The following is a 21,339-nucleotide window of genomic DNA, read 5'->3' on the forward strand; positions in this document are numbered from 1 at the left end:
GAGGGGTGGCTTCCCTAGGGGAGGCGCCCCCACCTCTCCACATTACGTGAGAGGGGTTGGGAGGGGCGCACAGCCCCTTAGTGGGCTGGTGTGCCCCCTCCCCTTGGCCCATAAGGCCCCCCAATGCTTGCCGGGGCCTCCGAAACCCCTTTCGGACATGCTGGCCATAGCCTGGTACCCCCGGAACAATTCCGGACTCCAATACCCTTCGTCCAATGAGGCTTGCTCCGGTGCACCCCCCTAACTCAATTTCCTAGGGGTATTCTTGACCCCCGCCATCTATTTTTTCTCCGGCCCGCCGCTGCCCATATCCAAGCCCCGTAGCCCATATCCAAGCCCTGTATAACCCGTATGACCCATACGTATGTATACGGTGACATCCCGAAAAAAAAGGATGACACGACCCCACGACCAGGTAAGACCTGCCGACGGCCGATCCATCAATCACGCAGCTCAATCAATCACGCAGATCCATCATTCACGCAGCTCCTCCATCATTCTGGTGAGGTTCTCTAGGAATATCGGCGGCAGCGATCTTATCGCCGGCGATCTCGTCCGAGAGCGCGCGCGGCACCGTCGTCAACCTCCAGCGCTTGCAGGTACCGCATCCCGTTTCCCCACGTTTGTCTCGCTCGCGGCAGCATCAAACGAACTGCCGTTGTTTTCGTCGTAGTGGTTAACCTAGCGGGGCGGGCAACCTAGATTTTTGGCGGTCCAGGCCATCGCAGATCTTGTTCTGGTAGTGCTGCTCGTCGTGATATACACAGTGATCACGCGGGCTAAAGTGGGTTTCTTCTTTCTAGGGTTAACCTAGCGACGGTTGCCGTCGGTTGTGTGCACGACGACTCCGTTATTTGATGCGGCGGCTTACCTAGGTATCCGGCGATCCAAAGTAATCACGAATGGTGCCGTGGGCTAGGAATCTGGCGGCGCATGTTATCACGGGTAGCGCTGGTTCTCGCGATCCAAAGTGATCACGTACTGGATTCGTGGGACGTACCTTAACGCCGCTCGGTGTGGAGAGGGGGGAGGATCCATGGGCGATCAGAGGTCGTTGGCGTCGGTTGTGTGCACGATCTGAACGCCTTCGGTTGGGGCGCTCTCCGGTTGGTGTAGTTTATTTAACATCCGTGATCGTGCGCTAGGTGTTGTATATGTCAGCATTGATAATGTTTGCACATGTGATGATACATATTAATTGTTGTAGGAAATGGCGGAAGATGAGTTAACTGATATGATGTATGACATGGAGTTTGGAGAACTGATGAAAGACTGGATAGAAGATTGGTCAGATGATGAAAATTCAGATCGTGGAGATAGGTCAGAGAATGGGAACGTATTGGAAGATCTTAATGTGAGTGGCATTATCATGTTGTAATTTTTTGGTGGCATCCGACAATATTATATTTTGAAAATTTATAGATGGATGAACATGATGATGGTCAGGAAAACAATGAGCATGATGATGGTGAGGAAAACAACTCGGAGATCTCGAATGAAGATTACATTAGTCAGGTATGGAAGTGGAATTTTTTGTTGGCATGCATGCAAATTGAATTAATCCTGGAATATTATATGATAAGTACTTATGTATTTGTGTTATATTTTTCAGCTCATTTCCGAATGTCATAATGCGTACGACTATTACGGTGAATCCGACGCGGAGACAGGCCTTGATGTCGAATCATTAGCTGCATCTGATTCTGGGGAGTCGCAATTGTCGGTCATCATGAGTGAGGTATGTATGTAATCAATGTTGTATGGAAGTAATGTTATACCATAGAAAATTGTTTTCATGGCTATGTTATGATTGTGTAGGTGACAGAAGTTGAGGGTAAAAAGAATGTCCAAGATACTGCTAGTGCAGATGATAAGAGGGATATGTTCATGCAGATAATACAAATGACTTTTACGTCTCACGAGGCTGCGTATGATTTCTACAACAGCTATGCTAGAGATAATGGTTTCAGCATTAGAAAGAATAGGGTCAGGTATAGCAAAACCGAGTCACGTCATATGCGTTATAGGCGGTTTGTTTGTTCCAGACAAGGAAAACATGACAACAGGTTGCTAACCGAGGAAGGACACAGCCGTAGGCTCAGACCCGAGACACGCTGCCACTGCGAAGCGCACCTGACCGTGAAGCTTGACCAAAAGCGTGGGGTTTGGTATGTTGATAGTTTTGAGGACAAGCATAGCCATATCTTGGCAGGACCGGACGAGGTACCTTTTCTTTGGTCCCACAGAAAAATCAAAGAGTACCAGAAGCATGAGATAATGTCCATGGGAGCTGCAGGGATTAGAATTCACGACATGATGGATTGCTTCATCAGCAAACATGTATGGTACGGCGGTGTTGGTTTTACCAGGCGTGAAATATACAACCTTTGCGCCAGGGAGAAGAGGAAGCTGCTTTCAAAAGGTGATGCTGCCACAGTCATAGGCATCATGGTCAGTAGGAAACAGAGGGATCCTAGCTTCTTTTTCGAGTACAAGCTAGACAAGGAAGGACATCTGAATAGGATGTTCTGGTGTGACTCCCAGTCTCGTCATGACTATGAGGACTTCGGCGACGTGCTTGTATTTGACAGCACGTACAAGATGAACCGGTATGGTATGCCATTCATACCCTTTGTTGGTCTTAACAATCACCGGAATACCACTGTTTTTGCTTGTGCCATAGTTTCGGACGAGACCGAAGAGACATATGTGTGGCTGCTGGAGACTTTTTTGAGGTCCATGTGTCAAAAGATGCCTATGAGTGTTATCACGGATGCCGACGCTGCGATGATGAAGGCAATTCGCCAAGTCTTGCCAGACGTGTGGCACCGTATATGTACGTGGCATATAGAAAAAAATATGAAGATTCACCTCAGTCACAAGTCCTTGAAGGAGTTCCGAACTCTTCTGTACTACAGCACGTCCACGGCCACGTTTGAGGAGAGATGGCACGCGTTTTCCAAAAGATGGCAGTCGGAAAAAACAGTAACATGGTTGAGACGGATGTATAAGAAGAGGAGACTGTGGGCCGCGGCTTATCTGACAGAGGGTTTTTGGCTTGGCATGAAAAGCAACCAGAGGAGTGAAAGTCTAAACTCATGCCTTCACCTCCACCTAGACGGTGAAATGACCCTGGTGGATATGATTTTGCACTATGAGAACGCCGTTGTACGTATCCGTGAGAATGAGGCACGAGATGATTGCACGGCCTCACAGAGTTTACCGGTGCCAGTAACTAGCTCGAGGGAACTTGAGATAGCTGCTTCTCACGTCTTCACTCCAGCAAACTTCTATATGTTGCAAGCAGATCTTAGGAAAATTGGTGGCATGGAGATTGTAGAAATAAAGCTCGGAGACGGATCACAGCAGTACATCGTGGCCTGGAAGAATAACTGGAAGAGCCGTTTTTGGGTGGAGTACACTCCAGTAAATTCCGCAGAAACTATAAGGTGCAGCTGCAGAAGAATGATTCGAAAGGGTCTACCTTGCAAGCACATATTCCATGTACTGAAGTACTTGAATATATCTGAAATACCAAAGTGTTTAGTTCTTGTGCGGTTCACGAAAGACGCAAGGTTGGGACTGCCCGCCAGGCGCACAAGTGATCTGTTGGGATTTGGATGGACTGGAGCAGCTGAAAGAATGAAATATAGCCAGGTCAGTGTGTTGGCTTCAGAAGCTATGCATGCAGCATGCAAACACCCAACTTTGTGGGATCAGTTACAGGAGAGTTTGAAGGCCGTGATAGCTAAGAGCCATGAGTATGATCAGCTAAAGGAAAATTTGAGTAAGAAAATGGCTGATCTTAGTACTTGTGCAATTGAATATGTAGATGATGGTGAAGGCAACATAGTTGAAGTTCATGATCCTATTAAAGTATCAATGAAAGGTGCAACTAAGGTAGATGAGAACCGCCCTATGTCGAAAAATGGTAGGCCACTTTCGTACGACGAGATCAGAATCAGGTGCGGCGCATGCAAATTGCTAGGGCACACTAAACGCAGCAAGAAATGCAAACTAAATAAGAAGTAAGTTTTGTATGCATTGTAGGTTATAATTGTTTTTAACTTGTCATTCATTAACTTTTCCTGTTATCGTGTGCAGAAGCGTGGTGGGCGAAGAAGAGTAGAACAGTTGCTAAAGTTATGTTACAATGAATCCAGTGATCTAATAGTGAGGTGTTTACAATGTGTTACTGCATACATGATACATGATATATACTATTGCAAGAGGCCAGTACCTTGAGATAGTGCTTGTAGCATATATGGACTAAACAGGAGGCGGTCACTAGGGACTTTAATCATGGAAAATGGATAGCATTTTAGCCATTGTAATGATGGCATCTTTTGTGTTGTCCACTGTAGTTATATTATATTAGAAAACTAGACGATACCTGGCATGTTGTTGCGGGAATGTTTTGCAATATATTCATAGAGAAATGGTTACGTGTAACATGTATATGTTGTTGCGGGAATATTTTGTTTGCATGTTGTGGTGGACCTTTCTCCATACATGTTGAATGACGAGGTGGCAAACTTGCATGTTAAGAGAAATAGTTAGTGGTGGCTAGTTGTTTAGATATAGAAGATGTAATTATGTGTGGTAATAATTAATTTTTTTTGACTCCTTTGGTTCACCACCATTTAGATATAGAAGATACCAGCTCACTTTGGTCTATAGTATAGACTTCGTACCAAAAACCCACCATTTTCCCCTTATAAAGAAAAGAAAAACCCACCATTTTATGGCTTGTAGTGTAACTCGGGCCGCTTGTCGTGATGACGTGGAGGGGGGGTGATGGATGCCGTAAGACGGCGCGACACACGGCCGCTCCCGTTGCCGAGCCCATTGAACAATTTTTATTTTGATTACAGCCCGTTTAAATGGGCCGCGCTGGCCACCTGGTCGGGGCGGTTCTTCCCTCGCGATCTCCACGCGCGTTCTATCTATCCACTGCAACCGCCGCCGCCGCTGCCGCCACCGATCCACGTCTTGCCGCCGGTCACGTTACGCCATGGTTTCGTGCAGCGACGAGTCGAGCTCTTCTTCGGATGGCGAATCCGTGACTAGCCCGCAGGTACGCTCCTACTATATAATCTCCAAATAGTGCTAGGCTTAGAGTTAGGGTTCTTCATTTCCGGTATTTAACGCAGGGCGTTGATTTGTGCATTATCTCTGTTGTTTCGTTTAGCTTCCTACGACTATCCCTTGCTATGAATGGAGTGGCATTGCTCACGATCTGTCTTCTCGTTGTCTGCATCGAGAACCTTGCGTCAGGCTAGTTGCTTTTGATTCCTTGGACACTGGCAGACGTTTTCTTGCCTGTGGTCAGAAGGTATGTTGTTCCGTACTGTAAATATATGTTTAAATTACCTCGTGCTCGATTTACTTCGCGGTAATCCATTGTTCTGCCCAAAATTGCATACATTTCAATTAATTTGTGCATTTACAAAGTCCGCATTTATGTTGTTTTTTACGGTCTAATATTTGTTTTAGCACATAATAGCATATACTTGTAGTTAATTGATCCATATATATATATATATATATATGTATATCATTGCATGCTACATTTTGTGTTTATATGATTGAGACCATATTTTTAGTGCATTGCATGTAATTGTATTGCATTTGTGCATATATGATTGAGACCATATTTTTTCATACTGTAGGAAGAAGTGAAATGTAACTATGTGGAATGGGTAGACCCGGAGTGGTCAGTGGCTACGAAGTTCTGCCTAAGAGAACTGTGGAGCATGTATGACGAGAAGCTGAGACAGAATATTAAGAATGCTGAAGAAAAATGCATGTTAATTGGAGAAAAGAGGAGGACGGAGGAAGAGCTGAGATTTTTCAAAATGGACTTTGCTAAACTGGTGGCTGATAAGGAGGATGCTCTCACGCAGTTGGGCAATGCAAGATTGTCACTTAGCGATCTCAAAGAGGAGCTGGAGAAGAATAAGATGGCAGATCATGGTTGTGCCAATCTACATCAGGTCCTGAGGGTAAAGGCTGAGAAAGACCGGGACCGGGTGGTGCTAGAGAGAGACCAAGTGATGAGAGAGAGGGACCAGCTGAAGCAAGAGAAGAAAAAACTTGAGTATATTATTGCAGATTTTCTCAAACAGAAACATGGGTACGTTGATAAGATCAAGAAGCTGAAGGAGATTTGTGATGAATTTTAAGTATGTTTTGTGGTTTATTGTTGAACAGAATGATCAAGTCCTATCTGCATTGTGGCCAGTTCATTTGTGTAAGGTCTAAGTATATTATATTAACCAATAAATTATATCACTTTCGAAATAGTTTGCCCTTGTTTAACCTGCATCCTAATGCGGGTTCTTGGCTAAGCACTGAAATTATTTTGCTTCCGCCGGAGCTCTAAATCGTACTGATCAAGGGGGCAAAATAGTAGTTGATCATGTGATTGATGGTGCTACTGATCTTGATCTTCATGATGCAGAAAAGGAAAAGGCTAACAAAAATGCAGCAAAAAACTATGCAACGAGATTTGAAGCAACACATAACGCCAAGGGAGTCTGGCGCAAGACACGAGGAAGATCCACCTGTGGATGCCGATCCCGAGAGATCCAGCGGCAATCATGCGCACGGGATCCCCGGCGGATCTGCCTACTCCACCAACCGCAGGATCCACGGGTGGCCCGTCTGCGTCCGACACGCGGGCTGTCTCCACCGAGCGGTCGGGCGGGACCGGACCTGGCGCGTCCCCCCGCGCCAACTGGCGCTCGTCGACTGGGTCGCCCGCGCTGGGACCGGATCTGTCGTTGTCTCGGGCGCGGGATCCCACACCGGATGGCACGACAGCCGAGGTTGATTCTCAGGCAAACAAAAAGGAATTTATCAACTTTTTTTCTTATTGTTGAATAATGCCAAATCAAATCAAAAAAATATGCAAAAGTAAAAAGGAAATGAATTACTCTTCCATGGAAGAAAAGAATGAACACAGCAGCAAAAAACATTAAGGTAGAACAAATGAAGGGAAGCAAAAATTTATTGGTACGAAACGTATAGTCTGACTGCATTACACATACACAAGTATGTGTGAGCGACCAAAAATCCACACAAAATCCATGGTATCGTGCTTATTACATGAATGATAGAAAATCAAAGTTGTCCATTCCGGGAAACGTGCTTCCGGACTTAAAACAAACGACTGAAACTAGAATCTTGAATCATGTATGATGTCTTCACGCCTTGCTTTTCTTTGCGATGTCGCGGATTTTGTTCTTCACACATTCGAGCGTGTTGGTAGGTGAGAGAACCAACTCGGCGATGAGACGCCTTCTCCTTGCATTAACCGTGCCCTGCAATTTTTAGAACAAGGTTTAATGAATAGAAGTTGGTATTATACGACAATTGTACAAGTGTACGAGCAGAGAGGACAAATTACCTGGGTAAAATCGGCGGTCCATCGATCCCCGTCCCAATGCTCCATAACTTCAATCACAAAAAGGCCACAAGAGTTCCTAATATATATGCAAACATTAGTCACCGTGCACACGAACATGTCTTTCGTAAGTAGAAAATGATGAACCATAACTCACCCGTCCTCTTGTAGTGGCATGTCGATCTGAGGTATGATAGGCCACTTAGTGACGTCTGGATATTTGCCAGGTGTAATACGGTTTGCCTCTTCCATATCAATTGCTATTGCTAGTCGCTATTTGAAAGAAAGTAGTAGTGAGAAACCATATGACATTTCATATGAAGAATGCTCAATGTCGGGGAGAGTACCAGTGCTTTCACAGTGTCGAGAGAGAACTCGAGAGGATAGAGCGAATCAAAAACTCGGAATTCTTTCTTGCGGTTGTGCATCACCACGGTGATCAAGTGTGTATTGCCGACGTTCAACGGGATAAACGACTGAAATGTGGAACACATTTGTAATCAGATGCAATTATGCTTGTTGAAATGAGTGTTAATGAACTAGTAAGAACATATCGTACCTTATCACGGACGGTATACTCGTCCAGAACCCTACGTACTGCTCCAGCTCTGCTCAGCGCACTATCCATGTTGTATTTCGATGGTTTAGGGTTGTCTCGTGCCTTAGCACGATCAACAAGGTATTTGGACCTCCAGGCTGGACAGAGGTGCCGATCATGACAAACGCGCAGAGCCAAATGTGTCTGATAAGCATCGATAATCTGCGTAAAATAATAGAACATTTTATTTTCATAGGTGACACCTAGATTATGCACTTAAATAGCAGGACATGGTAATAGATCTTACGTCATCCGCCAGCCATGTATGCTCAAGTACATGTCGTATACTCTCCACAGTCACAGAGGTGCCACGTTCATTGTAGTAAACTCTTTTTGTCATATTCTTCTCACACCGAGCAGCTGCCTCCACAAACGCAACAGCAGCATCGATGAGTTCCGGTGTCAAATCGTCCTTAACAGAGCCTTCCATGTCATTGTCACTAAACAGAGCTGCATGATAAATTACGAACGTCACGAACAGTGAGTACATGAAATGGTAGTAAATTAAGCACTCAGATAGCTACTAACGGTACCTCTAGTTACGGTAGTGTTGCCGGATGGCTTAGTACCGCGAGCGCTTCGCTTGCCGGGCTTGTCAAGTTTAAAGGGGGATTCAAATTTCTTGGGAACAGTCCGTCGGCGCTTCCCGGATATAACATCGTCTTCTTTTGCGGTTGCTGCAGACTTTTTCCCCTTGCTCTTACCCACCATCCTGTCGATAGAACTTGCAGAAATGTCAATGTCGGACGATTCTGCTCGAGGAGAATTACCTACAATCCAAGGGTTCTCCGGTGTTGCGCCGCACTCATCAGTAGGCTTCGTTGTCTTGTCAACATTTAACTTGGCAGGTGTTTTCTAGTTAACAAAAAAATAATGTGATAGGTTCAGTTAACGAAAATGAAGATGCATAATTGAGATAAATGAAGACAAATAAATGAAAACATACTTCCTCATCATCGTTGTTCTGGTTTACAACAGGCTCGTCAGGCTGTGTCAAATCAATCACCGGCTCTAGACCGTCAGAGTCATCCTTGTACACGAATTCTTTTTTTTCTGGCGGACCATTCTCAAAGGAATCCACTTCTAGGTCGGCATCGTTGTTGCCGGAAGCCGCAGCAGCCGCTGGCTTGTACATCACACCATTTTGGTTCAACTTCTCTAACAATCTCTGCATTACATAAAAAATATTAATTAATGTCGGCACGGTTTTGCAACTTCAAAAATGTTGTAAACATAGAATTAAGGGTGTGTCACCTCGGCTACTTGTTCTGGTATTTCCTTCATTTGGCTGCGTATGTAATCCATACACCGCTTCATGATGAGGTTCATCATCTCGTCCGCGTTTGAGGCTAACTTGGACTTCTTTGCCGCACCAACGGCGGGCTTCATTTTTGGCTTTTCTGGTTCGGGTACTTTGCGCTCCTGCGCCCTATACTCCTTGGTTATGTTGTCTTCAATCTGCATGTGAAGTACAAGTATATGTGATCAATAAAAATATTAATACAACTAATTATGTTATATAAAAGTTAAGAAGTACCCAACGTAATGAATTACCTTGATGTTACCACGGCCACGGCCTTGGTCATAATCAAACTTGTCTCTCCTTGAGGCTGCAGCTTCAGTCCAATTCCTCATTAGAGGTTCCATGGACAAGCTAGGATTGAATGCGCATTCACCTTCCAGAGGCTGAACCTTCTCCCAGTACAGGTACTGCATGAATATGAAAAATTACAATTAGTACTATACAGCAGGTAAATTAGCAATCATATTTTTTTTGCAATGGTACAAGTCTGAAAGTTGTACCTGCAGGAGAGCTAAGTTCCCTCTCGGCCATTGGCGGAGGTGTTTGCCTTTCCTCACGTTGCGAAGGCAGTCCAGCAGAACCCGGAGGGTGAATGCATTCCAATTAATCTTGGATATACGCTTCACATCGTCCACCAATGCGTAATATTGCTTTGGTACAGTCTTGCTCGACATGGGAGCAAGAACTGTTCCAAGCAACACGAGGACAACTCTCCGAAGGAAATCGTCGTCGGCAGATTTATTTTTTGTGATGTCCACAATCAAATCATCGATGACTATGTTACCTGTGGTCTTGCTCAGGAATTGAGGCGGCACTCGATCTTTAACATCCTCACCTTCCTCACCGAGAATACCTTCTGCCGACAGTCCGTGGTTCTCCAAGGCCAAGATGCACTCAACATCCACGGCACCGAGAGACACTTCGCCAACCAAGTCTTGTACAATGAATCTGCCCTTGCTAGGATCAAATATCTCAACCATGTACCGGATCAACAGTGTACGCATCTTCAGCGAAGGTATCTGAAGCATGCTACGGAGTGGTGTTTCGGCAAGTGCGGCCCGTTGACCGGAAGATAGACCGGCAATAAGTTTGCACCATTTTTCTACGGCGCAAACAATTTCTCCGTTGAGTTCATCCATCCTGTTAAAAAATATACTAGTACCATAAATTATGTAATCAACTTTTTTCCTAACATATTGTTGCATAAAACATAATAATGGAATACACTATCCCACAGTAGATAGAAAACTATACAACATAATTTATTCATACTGAAACATTCAGCAGAGACACATGCAGCACATAAAATGACAGTTTAACAAGTACTTATTTAACCAATTAGTTTCATAATAAAAAGCAACATAATTTATCTAATCATTTATTTTCATATGGTACTGTACAAATAGATATAAGAATCGGTGACAGTGCCTAATTAACAGTAAATTGAAAAGAAAAAAACGAAATTATGCATACTGGAACCTGCATCAAACAAACGTGCATCACATACAATATTAGTCGACGTCTCATAGTTGCAACATGCATGTCTTAGGGCATTGCTATAACTTAAAGTGACTATGCTATAACTAACACTGATAAAATATTGTTGTTTATTCATCAATCCAACCTACAAGTGAAAGACAGCAAACAACATGCAGAAACTAATTTGCAATCGTAGGGCTATCTAATCAAATACACGCACAAACAAATCTAGTGTCATAGGCCTATCTAATCTAATACACGCACAAACAAAAAACATCTACTCCAACAGATGTAATGCGAAGATTATGCGCTAATTAATCTTAGTCCTATCGAATCTAACACACGCACAAAGAAAAGCATCATCGATGCGGTACGGTTGCCAACATACTGGATCGCTCGATGAAGATGGAAGTTGTCGGCGTTGTAACATGGACGCAGTTCGTCCACGACGTCCAGCACGCGCTGACGACCTGGATGTTCTCGACGATCTTGCTAGGGTTGGGCCGATGCTAGGGACGCAGCTGTCGTCGACTCGGCGGTAGGAGCCGTCGTAGACGACATGAAAGACGATGCCGAGACTAAATAGGAGGAGGAGGATCTCCTAGGTCGTCGTAACCACCAGGGATAGAACGCCCGTGATCTTTGCCTTCCTTAGTTGAGGAGAGGCAGTACGTGCTCCTAAATTAAAGGGATAGGCTTCCCACGCTCGAGGTTTTTTTTGTAGATTCCGATCCGGGAATTATGTAACAAATCGCAGCTGCTCCTCTCTTTGAGCGATGAGTGGCTCGTTTCATGTACTTTTTTTCTTTTCTTTTTCATATTAGAAAATTTTGATATCAAATAATTATTTCAACTCAACCAAATGGCCCCAAAAAAATTTCACACAATGGGATGACCATGGACATCATGCATGCCAATTCTCATCGATTTCCGACACTCGGTGCATTTACTAGGATTTTGCCGGCGAAAAGAACCCGAAACGTTGCCCGGACGTGACGCAACGTTCGTTCGGTGTCAGGAATGGCTCACATGTTGCATGGGGGCCTACATTGGGCATCCTCACATGGTGCCGAAGTTTGGTGTCATTTCATGCAGGCCAGCACATAGCACATGTGCAATCACCATCATTCGGGTCTGCCGTAGGGGAGCCCGAAGGACGTTGTTTTTCTGGACTCAACCAAATGGCCCCAAAAATTTTTCACGCAATGGGATGACCATTGACATCATGCATGCCAATTCTCATCGATTTCCGACACTCGATGCATTTACTAGGATTTTGCCGGCGAAAAGAACCCGAAACGCTGCCCGGACGTGACGCAACGTTCGTTTGGTGTCAGGAATGGCTCACATGTTGCATGGGGGCCTACATTGGGCATCCTCACATGGTGCCAAAGTTTGGTGTCATTTCATGCAGGCCAGCACATAGCACATGTGCAATCACCATCATTCGGGTCTGCCGTAGGGGGAGCCCGAAGGACGTTGTTTTTCTGGACTCAACCAAATGGCCCCAATTTTTTTTCACACAACGGGATGACCATGGACATCATGCATGCCAATTCTCATCGATTTCCGACACTCGATGCATTTACTAGGATTTTAAAAAACAATTCAAATGTAAAAAAGATAAGATCTATTAGAATGAAGAAGTGAAATAAAAGATAACATATTATCTTACATTTTGAAAATATTTCAAATATAAAGAAGAGAGCAAATATTAGAATGAAGAAGTGAAATAAAACAGAACATTTTATTTTACAAACTAAAAACATTTCAAATATAATAAAGATAAGAAATATTAGAATGAAGAATTGAAATAAAACACACCATTTTAGTTTATATTTCGTAAATATTATCAATATAAAAACGAGAACAAACAAATGAAATAAAACACAACAAAATTTGGCATATTTTTTTAATTTTAGTAAACACTGTTAGAAATAATATAGAAAAAAGAGATTTGATTTTAAATATTAGAAATATAAACAAGAAAAATAAATTTTGGAGTTAAGAAGTGAAAAACAAAGAGAATATAAAACAGATCAGTGCGCGGGTAAGGCTGCCCTGGGCCAGCCCGCCCGAATTGGGCCCAAGGCAGAGCCGCGCAAGGCACAGCGCAGCGCACAACCGTGGGGTGGTGGGAGTTTAGTCCCACCTCGCCAAGCGAGAGAGCGCCGCACTGGTTTATATACCCGGCTGCGACTCCCCTCCCAAGCTCCTATCATATGCAGGCAGTACATTGCCTAACTCTCGGCCCCTCTGCCCCGTGGGGCCTACTAGCAGCAGAGATATTCTGCACCACGGGCCTGCATCCTGGCCCATGAACGGCTGGGTTCCTAGTCGTATGCAGGCCGTGGTGTATGAATCCTCCTGCTCTGGTAGGTGGGCACTTTTTTTTGGCATATTGCCATGTGTTTTGATCTTCAAATCACACACTAAATTATACACATGCTCACTTGCATTCAATACACATTTTTTTGCATATATGACAAGTTAATGTTTTGACCTTCAAATCACCTAATAAATTTTACACATGCTCACTTACATGTAATACACATGGCTATTAATGGGATTTCAACAAAAATGAGGCCGTGGTGTATGAATTCTGCTCCCACATGCATGCCATGGTCATGGTAGGGTGTGCATAAAGTTTGGGATCATTTGGTGGGACCGGCAAGGAAAACCTCTTTCAAACTTGCCGGCTTGTACATGGTTCATGTGGAGGCATGCATGAGATGACCCCAATTTTTTCGGAGCATGTGGGCATGGCCAATGTGGTCCCCCAGGCAAGGTGTGCACGAATTCGGACACAATACACACGTTGCGTCATGTCGGGGCACTGTTCTAGGGTTTTATCGCTAACCTTGCAGGGTTAAGCTATGTATTTGAATCTAGAACCAAATTAACGCAACCTTAGAGTTGAAGAACTGGCTGATCCATATATCATTAATAATGCTCTATTTCCACTTCAAGCCAGCATAAACCTATATAACCAAAAGCCAGCATGGCCCGCAGTCTGCCTAACCCATCATCCTAGGCTTACAAAGTTCATGAGCACCGCAAAATAACAGCAACAACTACTAAAACATCGCAACAAAGTAAAGGCCACATCTTCAGCAGGAAGTAGAGTCTTCTTTTTTATCCTTCCAGTCTTGCCACGTTGATTCTCCACCCCTGCTTTGCTGTGTACACTTCACTTGCTACTCGCTCTAGCAGTCTTGCTCCCACCTCCAGCACCTTTTTTGTGGCTCCTTTGTCTGCAAAATAGATCAATCAACAATCCTATTAGGGGCTACATTTTTCATGCAGAGAAATAACTATAGTTTTCCCAATACTGCAGTACTAAAATCACATTTATTAGGGGCAACCAAACAGCTCACTGTAAATAAAACTAACATAATCTCAAATACTGAAGTATTCTCAAAGAACTTAGAACATAGTATGCTATCAAACGGGTCCAAACTGACTCACACAGATAGACTAACTGAAGACACTGACATGCCATCACTCTGTTTTCTTGTCCTTCAACTTGCTGATGCGCTCTGAGTGACGAATGCCCATACGGATGTAGGTCTCCGCTTCAATCGGCATGATCCTGTCTCCGAGCTGCGGGATCCCTGGACCCACAATCTGCACGTCCGCCGGCTGCTCCTGGACAACATCATCCTGCTCCTCCTCTCCAGCACTGTCGTCCAGCAGCAGAACAACCTCCTCTTCCCCGCTCTCATCCTTGCTCTGGCCCACATCTTCGCTATCACTCTCATCCTCCCTATGCTCCACATCTTCACTATCACTGTCATCCTTTCTTTGCTCCACATCACTGTCAGAGTGAACATTGGACTGATCAACCGGAGCAGGCACCGCGAGCAACACTCCGACAAGATCTGGCACTGGAATAGGAGGGGCGCGGCGGCGGGAGCGGTACATGTACCACCTCGCACGCTGACGCGGATCCGGGGAGTTCTCCGCTTCGTTCATAGCCCAGAGGAAAACCTGGACTGGAACAACTCCTCGAGCAGGACCAAACAACGATTTCTTCTCATTGCCCGTAAGCACTTTGATGAGACCCCTACCGTGGTCGATGAACATCTGCAAGCTGGGAAACCAGCTGCAGATCTCCTCCACATTCGCCCTCTTCTCCAGATCACCCTGACAGAACTTCCCAACTGCCTCCTCCCACTTTTCTTGAGCGCGGCGGCAATCACTTGCCGACCGCGACCTCCTTCCCTTCTTGTCCCCCATCGCCGGCGACGCCAGATGTGAGATTTGAGCACACGGAGTGAATGGGGAACAGAAGCAAAGACCTAGGGTTCGTATCTGCCAGATGAAATGGGGAATTTTTCCCCTCTCCAGCTGATAACCGTGTGTGAGGCCGGCCTGGAACGGCCCACCCAAATTAGGCCCAAATCAAAGCCGCGGCGGGCACTGTCTCGGGGTGGTGGGAGTTTAGTCCCACCTCGCCAACGGAGAGGAGCTCGCACCGGTTTATAAACCCACCTGAGCTAATCATCTCAAGTTCCTATCTAAAGCAGGCAGATCATTGCCTAACCAGTCTCTCTCTGCCCCGTTGGGCCTACCGGCAACTTATATACATTCACCGCGGGCCTGCATCCTGGCCCAATGGGTTACTAGTCGTATGCACGCCGTGGGGTTTCATATAAATGTTGTTGGTGTAGGCTGGCATTTTTTATTATTTATTTAATTTTTTTGCATATGTCACATGTCTAATTTTTTGCATATGTCACATGTCAAATTTTGCAAACAAGTTGGCAATTTTTATTATTTATTTAATTTTTTTGCATATGTCAAATGTCTAATTTTTTGCATATGTCACATGTCAAATTTTGCAAACAAGTTTGAATCATTAAATTTTCAAATTATAAATTAAATTTAAAATTTAAAAATATTAAAAATATTTGGACCAAACATTTCCACCATGTGAGGATACCCAAAGTAAATTTTTAAATTTGTATTCAATTTTTTGCATATGTCAAATGTCTAATTTTGCACACAAGTTTGAAACAAAATATGTCCTCTAGACTGACTGGTCAAAACATCGGTCTATACCTCAAGGGGGCATTGTAAAGTATTATTTTTCCAAAAAAAATTCATAGCCATGTTTGGCACATGTGGGTCACCATGTACAAGAAAATTTGGGTGATTTGGAGGTGGTGGAAAAAATCATGTATGTTCAAAAACTGGCTTAAGTTAGACCAAATGGCCCCTCCGGAATGCGATGATTTTTTCTACCACCTCCAAATCACCTCAGTTTTGGCACACATGATCTCTTGCACAAACAAAGCTAGTTTTCTAGACTGACTGGTCAAAACATCGGTCTATACCTCAAGGGGGCTTTCGGGGTGTTGACATGCTAGGCCGGAAATGCACGTGTCAGAGATCGTACTTGCGTGTATAATCCCAAACTTTCTTCATGGCATCCCATGACCCCATAGAGAATGCATGCATAATGGTTTCCATGTGGGACAAAATTTTGAATGTTTTTACGGTTTTGTGTGTGTGGGGGGGGGGGGGGGGGTTAGGGTTCAGGGTACATGCCACATTGTTCACATTGTCCAATTAACACTTTGTATAGATTTTTTGGGTAAAAAATGAACGAAATAATGCAACTAATCTGAACGTAACGTTTGGCATGTATCAAACCAAGTAGCCACTATTCGTCAAAAAAAACCAGTTAGCCACTAATTGCGCCAAACATATCACGTAATTACCAACGAAAATGGGTTGACAATTATTTCTGGAAATTCTTGGAAGGAATTTATTGCTCTTCCTTTTTTAGAGAACAATAAGTTTCTGGCTCGGGCTTCTGTGATATGTGGTTGGACCCGCGGTCAGTGCACATGTTTTGGAAGCCCCCAAAAGATCGTGCTCGTTAAAAAAAACTTGCATCGAAGCGCATTACTTCAAAATAACTAATTAACCCTACAATCACGGATGTATACCTTCCCATTCTACCGCATATCAACCCTATCCTAACAACCCCCATCTACCTTGTTTCTCCTCACATAGCCATCGCCGGGATCGCGCCATCGCTTCTCAAGCGACCACGCCGACGCCGGATTAAAAAGGTCTCCTCCACGGCTCCTCCCATCTTCGATTGCAGTGCTGATTATTTTTTCCATTGATTCGACCAAGAAGTCATTTCCGAAGAGATTAGAAAATACAGCCTTTGCCATAGTTGAGTAGTTCTGGTGTAATTGGAGTACATGATGTCATGCAAGAGCTTTTTGATTGATAGTTTGTAGTAGTTGTTCGTACGAACTGGTTATGAATATATTTTCTCGGTGGTATTGTTAGGAATTAGTTGGATGAGGTTGTGGATACAGTTTTCATACTATGGGTATATGTGTTGTTGTAGGGACCATGGTCTCAGAGGCGCATAACAACCGTGCGGAGTACGACAAGTCTTTGCATGAAGCGCGCCGAGAGATCGAGTTGAAGGTGCAAAAGGATCGCGCTGAGGTAGAAAAGAAACTCAAAAAAGAACGTTCATACGTGGACATGATGATAAAGGAGGAGCGTGAGGAGTTTTCCCGTAAGATGGCGAAGATGCGTCTTGAGATTGAAGAAAAGTATAAGCGGGACTGTGAGGACATGGAAAAAAAGTTTTTCCTTGGCTACAAGGAAATGCATCAAACGTTGCAGAAGGACCGGAAGCTTGTGGACAGTATTATACAGACAGAGCGAGTCAGGATGGATGCCTATGTGTTGCAGGCACGTTCGGATATGGACAGCAGGCTGCTACAGGAGCGGTCGGACATGGATTATAAGGCCATGCTGGAGAAGGTCCGTTTGGAAGGACATATGTTAGAAGCCCGTGCGATCTCACGGCCACCCCGACAACATGTCTTCAATTTTTCTCCCCCTGTAAGTATCTCGCACCGATTGTATATATTAAGGACCTACGTATTCTATGATACAAACATCTTCAATTTGTGGCAACCTTATGTCGGCGATTGTATGTAGGCTAAGCATCATGAGACGGCACAGTCGCCATCCACTCGAGACATTGCGATAGAGTCACCCGTTCAATGCCACATCACTCCACCCCAACAACATATCTTCAATTCTCCCCTTGTAAGTACCTCCCAATGATGCCATACCCAAGATATGGTATGACCTTTTAAAATTTGTGTGTAAACCCACTGTCGACGTTTCATACGCAGGATAAGAAACGTGTGATGGCAGAGTCCCCAGTCACACCACATGAAGGATACATTCCACATAACAAGGTGAGAAGGTTTGAGATGGCACAATACCCAGTCACTCCACATGAAGGATACATTCCACAAAAGCAGGTAACAACACCGCAATGTTGCTATGCACATAAAAAATTGTGTTTGCCCCTTTACTCATTGAATGTATTAACTCTGATGTGAGATACTAGGTGCTGGTCATGGAATTTTTTGTTAGTAGGGATGATGAGATGTCACATGTCCCGAGAGCATACTTTGACGAACACCCGGGAGAAGTCAGAATTTTTGAACCCGCCAAAGTGACCTACGATCTCATTATGAGTGAAATGAGAGATACTTTTGGTTGCAAACTGGGAGCAGAACTGTACTACTTCTTACCCGGGTCTGCGTGGAAGCTGCCAGAAGGAATGTTCTTGATTGCAGGACCAGATGATGTAGAAAAAATGCTTTCTGATCTGAATGGCAGCAAGACATGTCACCTATACATTGTGTACAATAGAACTACGGGTTGTTTTCCCGAGGGTGACATTGATCCAGAGGTTCAAATTTTACATGTTACATGCATCTAGTTTATGGCTACGTCATTTTTAAGTTCTTCCTAATACAATTCCTATGGTTTCCTACAGGAAGTGAGAATCCAAGAAACGGAGGGTCTTGCTAGAGAGTTTGCGGAGAAAGAACAAGAACAACTTCAGTTGTATGGTTACATTGATGTTAAAGAGAAAAAGATTGAAGCACATGGGTCATCGCCAAGCCCGACGCGATCTCCAACGTCGCAACGCAAGAGGTCACTGGATTTTGGCAGTGCAGAAGACCATATGGAGTAGGCTCAATTGTTTTTCAACCAGTTTAAGCTCCAAACCAGGATTATTTTGTTGCAAACAAACATTTTTTTTCTGTTTCACACTATGTTCGCAATTATGGTACAATTTATTCATGAGACAGTTCTTTGAACAACAATGCATGTGTTTTATGATCAATCATACAGTTGTTTCTGAGTTGTTTGTGAGATGGCATTGCATCTAAAGAAGTTTCCATCTATAAAACTTGTAAAAAATCATTTATGTTGTCTTTGTTGAAACTGTTTTTTCGTGCCTTTCATCTACACGTGTAATCATTATAGCCTACAAAACCATACAACGTCGCAAAACAATTTCCAGTTGGCATGGATGCTTGTCATGTTGGTACAAGGGTTTCAAATTTTTTTTGGGTCCATTTCAAGCATGCCGAAAAAATCCGTCTTCCCAGACGGAACATCCCCTGCTACCCGAACGGCTAAGTTGAATGACACCAATTTTTTCCATCAAGCGCGCAAGCACACCCCCGTGGGCCGCGTGAAATCTGAGCTAACCCCAAAACTTGCTGGTTTTGACGTCAAATAAGATAGAAATATCAAGGGAAGAAGATAGAAATAGCAAGCAAAACACAGATAACCAACAACATATCAAATAGACGGGTAGAAATCATAACATAGTTCGGATAGATAAAGTTCACGGTAGAACCAACAACATGATTTAATAGAAATATTTAAAAGATAAAAAACTTGCCCTAACATGCTAGGGCAAGTCAAGCTGACGAGACCGCGCCTTCACCACCATCTTCACTGCGCCTCCTCTCCAGTGCTCCTCTCCATCCCGTCCTCGCCGATGTAGTAGGGGAGGGTGTGCATACCGTCGCGGGTGGGGAAGACACAGTCAAAGTTTGTGAAGATGTTGTGGGTTGTGAATGCGATGAATTCGCATCCACACCAAAACACCTTGCCGAGGAGGTAGTACGCATCAAATCTGTTGGTGAAGGTGACGGTGAGCCCTATCGGCGGAGACCAGGAGTTTGGACGCACTTCATCCAGTTGGAACATCACCGGCGAGCCCGCCGGGAGGTGGGCGAAGCCCGCACGGAGGAACCACTGGGCAAAGCCCCTTGCACCCCTCCAGCGTGAGAACGCCCACACGCGAAGCGTGCTCTCCACGACGACGCCGGCCGGATACTGTCTCTCCAGCACGGTCGGTGGGAGCCGGTAGGTGGGGCCGTTGTACTGCATCCTCACGGCTCGCTCAGAGAGTGCTCTGGGTTTGGGGAAGAAGAGAAGGGCGGCGCAAATGGATGTGTGCAGAAGGTGAGGGCTGGTGGTTTAAATAGGGAAAGGGGAAGGGAAGGGAACCTACCGCGCTTACGTTCAAACTAGCCGCGTCGAACGATCCATATGCCACTTTAATTGCCACGTTGAATAGATGCGGGTGGATCAAAAAAGTGTGAAACCAAGGCTTTAATTTCCACGTTGAATACATGCGGGTGGATCAAAAAAGTGTGAAACCAAGGTTTTAATTGCCACGTTGAATCGAAAAGTGTGAAAACAAGGTTTTAATCGCCTCGCTCGCATGCATGCACGTCCGCCACCCGCGCATGCAAACCCACGTCGCCACCCTTCCCATGCATGCAGGCCTCAGGCGCAGACAACGAGATGGCCCAACGGTCCATCCAGCGACCCAGCGGGTGAGGCTGGCATGGGACGGCCCACCCGAATTAGGCCCAAGCGAGCTTCGCGCCGGGCACATCCCAGGGGTGCAGGGAGTTTAGTCCCACCTCGCCGAGCGAGGGGAGCTAGCACCGGTTTATATAGCGGGCTAAGCTTTCCCTCTCAAGTTCCTTTCTAAAGCGGGCAGCACATTGCCTAACTGTCTCCGTCCCTGCCCTGTGGGGCCTACTTGCTACCTGTTTTCACAATTGGCGGGCCTCTGCATCCTGGCCCAATAAATGATTGGGTTACTAGTCGTATGCAGGCCGTTGAATTGTGAAAGCGGGCAAGTAGGCGGGCTTTTTATGTCTATTTCATTTTTTTCATTTGTCACCATTATTTCCATTGCAGCCTGTCCATCATGCTGCATTTTGGCAAGAACAAGCTAGAGTTGTACACACCCTGATTTAATGCTCAAAACGTCGGTCTATACCTCAAGGGGACATTGTAAAATAATTGTTTTCAAAAATTTCTTTCATAGACATGTTGCACATATGATATCTTCCACAAACAAAACTAGGTTTCCAAGTTTTTGTATTTTTTTTTAATTTTTTTTGAATTTATAATGCCCTCTACACTGACTGCTGAAAACATCGGTCTATGCCTCAAGGGGGCATTGTAAAATAATTTTTTTCAAAAATTTCTTTCATAGACATGTTTGGCACATGTGTGTCACCATGTACAAGAAAATTTGGGTGATTTGGAGGCGGTGGAAAAATTCACCTTTTTTCAAAAACTGGCTTAAGACCAAATGGTCCCTCCGGAATGCGGGCAATTTTTCGACCATCTCCAAATCACCTCAATTTTGGCACATATGATCTCTTG

At 44.6% G+C, this 21,339-nt stretch overlaps 2 protein-coding genes and 1 long non-coding RNA gene across 3 annotated transcripts; 2 read left to right on the forward strand and 1 right to left on the reverse strand.

Annotated features, from left to right (window-relative positions):
• The first annotated feature begins 1,230 nt into the window (after positions 1-1,230).
• On the forward strand, positions 1,231-1,707 carry LOC141021000 (uncharacterized). The gene is made up of 3 exons (XR_012180997.1): positions 1,231-1,354; positions 1,447-1,515; positions 1,613-1,707. It is a non-coding gene; the product is annotated as an uncharacterized lncRNA (long non-coding RNA).
• A 22-nt stretch (positions 1,708-1,729) lies between these two features.
• On the forward strand, positions 1,730-4,129 carry LOC109744383 (protein FAR1-RELATED SEQUENCE 5-like). The gene is made up of 4 exons (XM_045234249.2): positions 1,730-1,738; positions 1,819-1,991; positions 2,046-3,965; positions 4,105-4,129. The coding sequence occupies exons 1-4, from the start codon at positions 1,730-1,732 to the stop codon at positions 4,127-4,129; spliced, it is 2,127 nt and encodes a 708-aa protein (XP_045090184.2).
• Positions 4,130-7,208: 3,079 nt separating this feature from the next.
• LOC109738219 (uncharacterized) lies at positions 7,209-10,289 on the reverse strand. The gene is made up of 11 exons (XM_073511867.1): positions 9,810-10,289; positions 9,561-9,716; positions 9,261-9,464; positions 8,953-9,174; positions 8,576-8,861; positions 8,254-8,456; positions 7,968-8,168; positions 7,756-7,884; positions 7,566-7,681; positions 7,412-7,487; positions 7,209-7,325 (listed from the first exon to the last, which is right to left on the reverse strand). Exons 1-11 carry the CDS (start codon positions 10,287-10,289, stop codon positions 7,209-7,211), a joined length of 2,190 nt encoding a protein of 729 aa, XP_073367968.1.
• Positions 10,290-21,339: the final 11,050 nt, after the last annotated feature.

The sequence above is a fragment of the Aegilops tauschii genome, chromosome 3 (assembly GCF_002575655.3).
Source record: "Aegilops tauschii subsp. strangulata cultivar AL8/78 chromosome 3, Aet v6.0, whole genome shotgun sequence".
NCBI classification, from domain to species: Eukaryota; Viridiplantae; Streptophyta; class Magnoliopsida; order Poales; family Poaceae; genus Aegilops; species Aegilops tauschii.